This window comes from Terrapene carolina, unplaced genomic scaffold (assembly GCF_002925995.2).
Source record: "Terrapene carolina triunguis isolate 2854851 unplaced genomic scaffold, T_m_triunguis-2.0 Scaffold433, whole genome shotgun sequence".
Classification (NCBI taxonomy): Eukaryota; Metazoa; Chordata; order Testudines; family Emydidae; genus Terrapene; species Terrapene triunguis.
The window spans coordinates 121,365-131,871 of NW_020664784.1; the positions used below are offsets into that span (position 1 = coordinate 121,365).

Genomic DNA, 10,507 nt, shown 5'->3' on the forward strand with positions numbered 1-10,507 from the left:
CAGAGGTGGCCGCATCTCAGCGCCGGGCGAGGTGTCCCCGGGTAACCGGCCGCCCCGCCCCAGAGGTGGGCGCATCTCAGCGCCAGGCAAGGGGTCCCCGGGTAACTGGCCGCCCCGCCCCAGAGGTGGCCGCATCTCAGCGCTGGGCGAGGGGTCCCCGGGTAACCGGCCGCCCCGCCCCAGAGGTGGCTGCATCTCAGCGCCGGGCGAGGGGTCCCCCTCCCGTTCCTGGGACCCAGCCATGCGGTTCTGGTGTCTGGCGCCTCGGCCAATGGGGAGGTAGTGTTGGGCTCTGACGGAGGAATGTAGCCATCCCTCATCCAATCAGCTGCGGCCTTGGGGCTCCCTCCCCCCCTTTAACCACTTCCTACCTGCTGCCCACCCTCCCTCACCCCCGCCCCCAACCTCCTCCGAAGGGCACAGGTGGCCGGGGGGTGTGTGTGTCTCCCCACACCTGCTGCACGGCCCGCTATTGCGGGCCACGGAGAGGCTGAGCTCTGCTAGCGGCAGGGTGGGGGTTGGTAAACCTCCAGAGAGCGGAGGAGTCTTTCGGGGGCATCACACGGCAAAGGGGGGTGAAGGAGGCTGGTATGGGGGGGTCCCCTTGTGTTTATAGGGTGTGGGGGGGGCCACTGGATGTGGTCACCGTGTGCGTGTGGGGGGTGACTGAGCAGCCATGAGTACATGACGGAGACATAAACCCAGCCTCCCTCCGGTCTGCCCCTCCCGGTCTGCCCCCCCCAGCCCTGCTGGTGCCCCTCACTCCCGACCCACAGCCCCCGCTAGCACGGCCCTGCCCCCCCAGCTCCGCCGGTGCCCCTCACTCCCGACCCGCAGCCCCCGCTAGCCTGGCCTTGCCCCCCCCCCAGCTCTGCCGGTGCCCCTCACTCCCGACCTGCAGCCCCCGCTAGCCCGGCCTTGCCCCCCCCCAGCTCTGCCGGTGCCCCTCACTCCCATCCCTAGTCAGGGACAGGCCTTGTGTTTCTTCAGGCCCCCTGCCCGGTGCGGGGGTGGGGGTGTGGGGGGGCAGGGGTGTCTGTGTATCTATTGCACCAGATTCCCTGGGCCCCTTATCTCAGCTCTGCAGAGTCTAACAGTCCTTGGTGTCAAGGTTCAATTTAAGGCTGGGCCTGAGGGTCAGCAATTGTGACCTGAGCCCAGCCACACTGGCAAGAAGGCCTCCCAGGGGCTGCGGGTTGGGAGTGAGGGGCACCCACGGGCCTCCGTGCAGCGAGAGGGCCGGCGGGGAATTGTTTATAGTAAATAACGTAGCCCAGATGGGCTGGGCTGAGCCCGGCTGGGTCGCGTGAGCCGCCCTGATAGCCATCAGCCACCAAGTCCTTGAACCAGCCGTAAACAGCCGTGGAGTTCATGGGGGAAGGGGGCTGGAATCCTAAAGCAGGTGCCGGTACCCCTCACTCCCGACCCGCAGCCCCCGCTAGCCCAGCCCTGCCCCCCCCCCAGCTCTGCCGGTGCCCCTCACTCCCGACCCGCAGCCCCTGCTAGCCCAGCCCTGCCCCCCCCAGCCCAGCCGGTGCCCCTCACTCCCGACCCACAGCCCCTGCTAGCCCAGCCCTGCCCCCCCAGCTCTGCCGGTGCCCCTCAATCCCGACCCGCAGTCCCTGCCAGCCCAGCCCCGAGTCCCGCCCGGCCCCGGCTCTCCGGGTTCACGGCAGGTCTTGACGCTGGTTTCCCAGAACAAGGTTTATTCTTAGCTCCCAGCGAGATAAACAATTCGGGGCGACCTGCTCCCGGAGCCGCCCCCTCCCCTTCCCACAATCCCCTGACACCCCCCCCCCCGAGACATCAGCGGTGACCTCACAAGGGCTCTGCCCTGGCACCGCTGCCCCCCTCACTGGTGAGCCTCTCTCTAGCCCCCAGCACTGCCCCCAATGCTACTTTCCTGCTCCCCCCAGCCCCAGGGACCCCCCCTTCCACCCTCCAGCCTGGCAGCCCCCCAGAGGGCATGTCTGCAGCCAGGCCGCCGCTTGCCACCCTCCTCCTGGTGGCCCTGAATGTGGGGCTCTACCTTCGCCCCCTGGGGTCCCCCGAAAACACCTGCCTCAGCGTGCAGGGGGTCTGGGCTCTGGGCGAGTGGCAGCGGCTCCTGCTGGCCCCTTTCCACCACCTGGGATGGGGCCACCTGGGGCTGAACATGGGGGCACTGCTGTGGCTGGGGGCGGGGCTGGAGGGGAGGGTGGGCAGCGCCCGAGCAGGCTGGATCCTGGGGGGCATGACGCTGCTGGGGGGGCTGGTCCATCTCGGGCTGAACGCGGGGCTGGCGGCCGTCCTGCGAGATCCCTGGCGCCGGGAACACTGCGCCGTGGGCTTCTCAGGTAGGGAACCTGGGCCCAGCTGGGATGGGACCCAGGAGTCCTGTCTCCCAGCCCCCCCGCTCTGACCCACCAGCCCCCACTCCCCTCCCCTCCCAGAGCCGGGGAGAGAACCCAGGAGTCCTGGCTCCCAGCCCCCCTGCTCTGACCCACCAGCCCCCACTCCCCTCCCAGAGCCGGGGAGAGAACCCAGGAGTCCTGTCTCCCAGCCCCCCCCCCCGATCTAACCCACCAGCCCCCACTCCCCTCCCCTCCCCGAGCCGGGGAGAGAACCCAGGCGTCCTGCTTTACCTATCCGATCCGCCCCCCACCCCTTTTGCAGGGGTCATCTTCTCTCTGGAAGCCATGGAGGGTCTCCTAGCGCCTGTCACCATAGTAACCCTGGGCAGCGTCACCATAACAACAAAATGGCTCTGCCTGGCTGAGTGCTTCACCGTGACCCTCCTATACCCCAGGTGGGCGCCATGGGGCAACGAGCAGGATGGGGGGCTCAGCAGGGAGTGGGGCAGAAGGCGCTGTGGGGCAGGGGTCACGGCGGGGCAGAGGGTGCTGTGGGGCGGGGGGGCTGCAGGCAGGGGTGGGGGAGGCGGTGCTGTGGGGCAGGGGGCGGGGCAGAGGGTGCTGTGGGGCAGGGGGCAGGGAAGGGGGCAGGTTGGGGGATGGGGCGGGGCAGGGGTGGGGCAGAGGACACTGTGGGGCAGGGGGCGGGGTTGGGGTTGCTGTGGGGCAGGAGGCAGGGCAGAGGATGCTGTGGGGCAAAGGGGTGGGGCAGAGGGCGCTGTGGGGCAGGGCAGGGGTCACAGCGGGGCAGGAGGCAGGGCAGAGGGCGCTGTGGGTCAGGGGGCGGGGTAGGGGTTGCTGTGGGGCAGGGGGTGGGGCAGAGGATGCTGTGGGGCAAGGCAGGGGGTTTGTGGGGCACGGGGCACTGCACTGCCCCACTCTAACCCCCATCTCTCCTCCGCAGCAGCTCCTTGACAGGCCACCTGTCTGGAATGCTGGTGGGCGTGGCTCTCGCGGCCACGCCCCTCGGCTTGGCCACGCCCCTCTCCATCCGCTTATGATGGGACCACGGCTCCAATGGCAGAACCGTCCCCACCCCACCGCCAGGGGGCACCTGGATCTAAACCCACCCGTGAGTGACAGCACCTCTGGGAGCCCTGTGGGGCAGGGCAGAGGGCGCTGTGGGGCAGGAGGCAGGGCAGGGCAGAGGGCGCTGTGAGGAGGGGGCGGGGGAGGATGGTGGGTTAGAGCAGGGTGGGCTGGTAGCCAGGACGCCTGGGTTCTCTCCCGGGCTCTGAGAGGGGAGTGGAGGCTGGTGGGTAGAGCAGTGGGGGCTGGGAGCCAGGACTCCTGGGTTCTCTGGGAGGGGAGGGGTGTGTGTATCTGTGACGCTGGGTGGCCCAGCAGGCCCCTTGCCCAGCCTGGGGGGGCCCGGTGCAGCAGAGGCTGGAGGGGAGCAGGTGCCCCCCACATCGAACAGCCCGTCTCTCTGTCCCCACAGGCCCAGCCAGAGCCGTCGGACCTGCCAGCCCCCCAGCCCAGCCCCACGGTGCCTGTTTGGTTCCCAGGCCTGTTTTGTCAACCTGGGTCTGGTGCTGTTTGTAGGTAAACACGCCCGGCCTGCGTCTGAGAGCCCCTCTGTTTCCACTGCACACAGCGGACGCCTACCCCACGCCCCGGCCTGCCCCAGGGCAGGGACTGGCTGGCTCAGGGGGGGGGGGAATGGGGCAGGGGCCTGTCCCCTCTAGGGGGCGCCGGCTCCCACCCAGACCCAGGGCGGGGACTGGCTGGCTCAGGGGGACAGGGAATGGGGCACGGGCTGTCGCACAAGAGAGTGATCCCATGCGGGTGGGATAGCCGGGCAGAGCAAACATCCCCCGTTGCCCTGTGACCCAGGGGCACCGTGTGACAAGCCCTGGAGCCACCCACAGGCAGGGCAGCAATGCCCCATGTGGCCACACGCGTCGGTGTCGTGCAATGAACCGCCAAGCGCGTGAGTGGTTGCTGGTGCCAGGCCCGGGATGGGCATGGGGGAACCCGTGGGGACCCGCTGGCATCACTCAGATAAGGCCAGAGCGCCTGCGATCAGGGTGCAAAGCGTGCTGATTGGCTGAGGGGGCCTGGGAGAGCACAAGAGAAAGCTCAAGTGGGCGTGTGGGAGGGCAAGTGTGTGAGAATGCACTAGTGTGTGAGGGCCAAGGCACAAGGAGAGCTTGCGAGAGGTGACCGGCACACGGGGCGGAGAAGACGTGCAAGGCATTGCAAACCTCCAGAGTCACATGCAGGCAAGAGCATTTGTGCACGTTGAGCTGTACAAGGGGAGAGAGCAGCAGCCAGGATCACCAGAGAACGTGCGAGAGACGTGCAGAGACAGCAGGCAGGGCTGGTGCAGAAGCACGAGATTGCAGCAGCGCTTGTGTAGGATCACAAGACACAGCAGGACACACCCTCACAAGCACCTGTGAGATGCAAGCTGCACACGCACAACTGACCCTAAACACACGCAAGGGTAGGAGTGGGGGAGATGCTAAGCACATACCCACCCTGTCATGAGGCAAGGACATGTGTGCACGCTCCCACACGCACAGGATCGCACGCGCTTGTGAGTGCGTCAGTGCTCACACTCCGGGGGCCAACAGAGCACAAGCGCATTAGCAGGCAAGCTCATTGCAGGCCACACAACTACAGGCATGCGTGAGGTCACAAGCGCACTGCATGCACAATCACAGGCGGCCGTACAGGGTCACAAGCTCGCTGCACGCAACATCACAAGTGCACATGCTAGATCACAAGCGCACTGCATGCAAAATCACAAGCGCACACAGGGTCACAAGCGCACGCAGAAGGTCTCAAATGGGGCCCAGCGCATTAGCGGGCCGCCCTCAGCCCACCAGGCGACAGGCGCCGCTGGATTGGGAGTCACAGCCAGGGCGCCTGGGCAGGGGGCACAGAAGTGGGGGGTGCCAGGAGGGCCAGCGGGGGGCTCAGGTCCCCCCCCACAGAGGACAGCAGCCACAAAGGTCCAATATAGATTTTATAGAGCGATCTCGAGAGAACCATTTCCAGCGCCAAAAACGTCTCTATATATTAAAAAGATCATTCACTTTTCTCTCAGAAAAATACTGCCAGCACGGCCCCTTGTTCCGGGGGGGAGGGGACAAAGCGTGGCCCCCCCAAAACCAGGAGGGGGTGTGAAGCTGAGCGAGGGGATATTTGTCCAAAGCAGCAGTGGGGGGTGATCTCCCACGGGGGGGGGGGGGGGTGCCCATTGGCAGCAGCGTTTGGGGGCGTCCTGGGGATGGAGGGGCAGGAAAAGGATTCCAAGTGGAGAGGAAACTGACAAAGAAATTAGCAAATGGTGGGGCAGGAGGGAGCCAGGACTCCTGGGTTCTCTCCCCGGCTCTGGGAGGGGAGCGGGGGCAGGTGGGTCAGAGCAGGGGGGGCCAGGATCCAGGACTCCTGGGTTCTCTCCCCAGCACTTGCAGCAGAGGGGGGCTGCCCTCGGTGCAGGCCTGGTGAAGATCAGCGGGGAGGGGGACCCCGAGCGCACGCCGTCAGGGGGGCAGAACGTGCTGGGGATGCTGTTGTGGGGCTGGGATCTGGGGCGCCCAGTGGCTACGGCCAGCCCCCCAACGGGGGAGGGGGGCAGTGATTCGAGGGCTAGCAGCCTGCGGGGCAGAGCCGGGGGAGGGGGGAGCCTGAAGGCCGGGCCAGGTCCCCCCATCCCTGTCTCGGGAGTAGGGGGTCTGGAACGCAGGGGCTGCGAGGAAGCAGCTGGCCAAGGATGGGGTGACAGCAGGGGGGAGGGGTAGTGAGGAGCCAGGACTCCTGGGTTCCACTCCACGAAGAGGGGCCGGGGCTGCACTGTTAGTGGGTCTGGGTGGGGAGAATCTCACTCGGGCAGAGCCTAGACCGGGGTGGGGTCAGAGCGGCTCAGAAGGGGACAGCCCAGCCCCCCAGGGACCCCAGCCCCTCTTGCTTGGGAGGAGAAGCAGAGAGGGCTCCCTTTCCCAGAATGCATTGCTGCCCCGCCTCCAGCTCCCCTGGGGTTCCCCTCTGGACCACTAGGCCCGGCAGAATCCCAAACCCCGCTTAAGGGCCAGCTAACCCCCGACCCACATTCCCGCCCCCTCCACTTTCCCAGCATGCCCTGCTGAAAAATCCCCACCGAGACTACAAGTCCCAGAATGCCTCGGTGCTGGGCCCAGAACCGCTCTCCTCGGGGCCGCTTCCCTTAGAAGCCATTGCAGTAGTTAAAGCACGTGTTCCAGCCCATCCCCACGGCGTCGGGGCTGCACAGCCAGAAGCCGGCGCGGGGTGTGTGTGTGGCTGCAGCAGCCTGCCCCCTGCTGGATGGGATGGGCACTTCCAGCCCAGAGCAGCCGTCCGGGCACCTCGCTATAAGAAGGGGTTGGTGGCTGGATGCTTGATGACGAAGGGCGGGGACGGAGCTGCCGTCTGGGGGGACAAAGGGGAGTTAGGGAGATGGGGCACAGACGGCAGCAGACAGACGGATGGCTGTAACTACTCACACAGTCAGACACCAATGCCTGTCGGATCCCCGACTCGTACCCCACAACCCAGCCCAGACCCCAGGTCCAAGGCTGCTTGTCAGCCGGGCCCCACAGAGAGGGAGTGGGGCACCGCCCATGGGTGAGGGGAGCCAACACAGGGGCCGGGGGATGCAGAAACCACCAAGGAGGGCGCCACACTGTGCAGATAATGGGACAGATCTGATCTGGGTGATTGGGTGAGTCAACAGAGCGGCTCTGCCCTAGGGAAACGATGCTTGGACCTGGCCCTCCAGCTTCGCTGTGGGGCTGTAGCGGGAACCCCCTGGAAAGCAGGGGAAGACGCCAAACGCCGGCAGGGCCCCACTGAAACCCGACCGGCTGGGAATGGGATGGTCCTCACCATGAAGGGATTGGTGGAGATCCCGACCGGCTGCCCCACCTGGGCTGCAGCAAACCCATCAAAACTGGAACCTGCAGGGGGAGAGACGAGCTGGCAGAGAACCCAGGAGTCCTGGCTCCCAGCCCCCCCTGCTCTAACCCACCAGCCCCCCACTCCCCTCCCAGAGCCAGAGACAGAACCCAGGAGTCCTGGCTCCCAGGCCTCCCTGCTCTAACCCACCAGCCCCCACACTCCCCTCCCAGAGCCGGGGAGAGAATGCAGGAGTCCTGGCTCCCAGCCCCCCCTGCTCTGACCCACCAGCCCCCACTCCCCTCCCAGTGCCGGGGAGAGAACCCAGGAGTCCTGGCTCCCAGCCCCCCCTGCTCTAACCACCAGCCCCACTCCCGTCCCAGCACCGGGGAGAGAACCCAGGCGTCCAGGGCGGGGGCTCACCTGGCGTGGTGCCGTTGGGCTGGAAGGGGTTGGTGTTGGGTCGGGCGGGCGGGGCGGCAGGCGGGGCGAAGGGGTTGGCGTAGGCTGGAAGAGAGGGTGGCACAGGAGAGGTGGCTCATTGCTACTGGCTGCCGACGGGCGCTAGAGCCCCCCTGGGCCAAAGCAAAAGCCACCTACCCCCGTAGGCGGGCACGGGGCCGGGCGGGGGCAGGGCCGCCGGCTGGCTCAGACTCCCAAAGAGGCTGCGGAGGAGAGAGACGGTGTTAGCTAATCAGAGTGGGCCACCCACAATGCACCTGGTTTCCCCACGGTCCTGAGCCAGGGGCCAGCCAGTCTCCTGGGGTCCCCCTGCCCAGGGGCCACCGGGGGGGGGGGGGGGGGGGGGGGGGGGGGGGTGTCCGGAGAGGAAGTTAATACCTGCTGGGTGCTCCGCCCATGTCCGGGATCCCACTGCTAGGGTGGCTGGAGGGGGAGGCGCCGAAGCCGCTCACCTGAGCACCCCCTGCTGGCACAGAAGGGAACAGCGCGGTCACCCCCGCCAAGGCGCACGCCCTCCTTCTGGAGGTCGGGGCACTGGGTGCAGGTTGCCCCCAGGCTGACCCGGCCCCACTTCACCCATCACCTGGGAGAGGCCAGGGAGCAGCGCCGGCTCCCCCGGTGCCCATGCCAGGCACCGCTGCACTCCTCAGGGGAACATTATTTTTATATTCACTCCCAACTAAACTCAAATTGATTTTCCCCGTCCTGAGCCTGCAGCCAACTCCACATGCTGGGGAGAGAACCCAGGAGTCTGGGCTCACAGCCCCACCGCTCTAACCCACCACCAGCCCCCACTGCCCTCCCAGAGCCGGGCAGAGAACCCAGGAGTCCTGACCCCTAAGTCCCGTATCCCAAGGGAGAAGCAAACCACGATCATTATCTCACCAAAGCTGTAACCGCCTGGGACTGTCCGACTGGCTGGAAACAGGAAGCAGAAAGCAAAGGGTTAAAGCAAGAGAGATCCCAGGGGAGCCCCACCCCCCCTCCCAGCTAGGGGGACCCCAGGACTTGAGAGCAGGGAATGGGGACAGTCCCCCAGAAATACCAACCCAAAGAGGGGTGGCAGGGGAAGATCCCCACATGGGACAACCATTCACCCGCACATTCCCAGCTGAGATAGACTAACGGTCGGCCCATTCTCATGAGCCGGGGAGAGAACCCAGGAGTCCTGGCTCCCAGCCCCCCCCGCTCTGACCCACCAGCCCCCACTCCCCTCCCAGAGCCAGGGAGAGAACTCAGGAGTCCTGGCCGCACCCCTGCTCTAACCACTAGATTGCGTGTCGACGCTCTCTGATGCAGCGTTCAGGTAAAGGAAGGCCCGGGCAGCGGGAGGGGCCGGGGGAGCATTACCTGCAGCTGTCGGCTGGGTGTGGAATGGCACCGATGCCCCCCCGAATGCCGACACTACCGGGCTGCACCCAAAGGCATCAAAATTGGCAAAGGCAGCGTGGGCTGGAGCCTGGCCTGGGAAGGACACAAGAGGTCAGCCAGCTCCCAGCCTGCACTACCCAGTATCACCACATGGGGGCCTCTCTAGCTCAGCGCTCTATGGTCAGCCAGCTCCCTGCCTGCACTACCCAGTATCACCACCTGGGGGCCTCACTAGCTCAGCGCTCTATGGTCAACCAGCTCCCAGCTTGCACTACCCAGTAGACTCATAGACTTTAAGGTCAGAAGGGACCATTATGGTCATCTAGTCTGACCTCCCGCATGATGCAGGCCACAAAAGCTGGCCCACCCTATTTCCCTTATCTCAGCTGTTGAAGTCTCCAGATCGTGATTTAAAGACTTCAAGTTGCAGAGAATCCTCCAGCTTGAGACCCCTGCCCTATGCTGCGGAGGAAGGCAAAAAACCTCCAGGGCCTCTGCCAATCTACCCTGGAGGAAAATTCCTTCCCGACCCCAAATATGGCGATCAGTAGACAAGATTCTCCAGCCGGACCCACATTTTACCAGCGATGGCACGTTATTGCCTAATTGACTAAAATCACGTTATCCCATCAAACCATTCCCTCCATAAACTTATCTAGCCTAATCTTGAAGCCAGAGAGGTCTTTCGCCCCCAGCCTGCACTACCCAGTATCACCAGATGGGGGCCTCACTAGCTCAGCACTCTATGGTCAGCCAGCTCCCTGCCTGCACTACCCAGTATCACCAGATGGGGGCCTCACTAGCTCAGCGCTCTATGGTCAGCCAGCTCCCTGCCTGCAATACCCAGTCTCACCACATGGGGGCCCCGCTAGCTCAGAGCTCTAATTGCCCAACTCCCAGACTGTACTATCAAGCATGACCGCATGGGGGGTGTCTCTGTAGCCGAGAGCTCTATGGTGCCTCCCAGCTTGCACTGCCCAGTATCACCACACGGGGGCGCCGCTCTAGCTGCTCACATTAGCGCTGTATGGCTGGTGCGGGCAGGGAGCAGCTGGTCCTGTGGCTCCGCTGCCCCCCATACTTACCCGGGAAGGCAGGGAACATGGCAAAGGCGGGGGACGGCTGGGGAGCAGCGAAAGGGTCCCCGCCTATATCCGCCAGGAGGTCCGTGCTGGCTTTCTTGGCTGGCTGGGAGGTGCGCTGGTGCGGCAGGCGGGGCTGGCCCAAGTTCTGAGAGACACAACTGGTAACAGGCCTGGGGCCGCGGCGTCCTGGCTCCCACCCCCGACCCGCCCACTCTAACCACCATACCAGAGCCGGGGAGAAAACCCAGGAGTCCTGGATCCCAGCCCCCCCTGCTCTAACCCACCAGCCCCCACTCCCCTCCCAGAGCCAGGGAGAGAACCCAGGAGTCCTGG

The 10,507-nt window shown here is 65.6% G+C and overlaps 1 protein-coding gene across 1 annotated transcript in view; it reads right to left on the reverse strand.

Moving 5' to 3' along the window:
* Nucleotides 1-5,349: 5,349 nt before the first annotated feature.
* Nucleotides 5,350-10,507, reverse strand: part of AGFG2 (ArfGAP with FG repeats 2) — a 7,285-nt gene continuing 2,127 nt past the window's right edge. The window contains 9 exon segments of the mRNA XM_029913065.1: nt 5,350-6,679; nt 6,681-6,716; nt 6,718-6,791; nt 7,680-7,763; nt 7,857-7,921; nt 8,097-8,181; nt 8,604-8,636; nt 9,069-9,182; nt 10,175-10,319. Coding sequence (XP_029768925.1) covers nt 6,587-6,679; nt 6,681-6,716; nt 6,718-6,791; nt 7,680-7,763; nt 7,857-7,921; nt 8,097-8,181; nt 8,604-8,636; nt 9,069-9,182; nt 10,175-10,319 — 729 coding nt within the window. The 3' untranslated portion in view covers nt 5,350-6,586.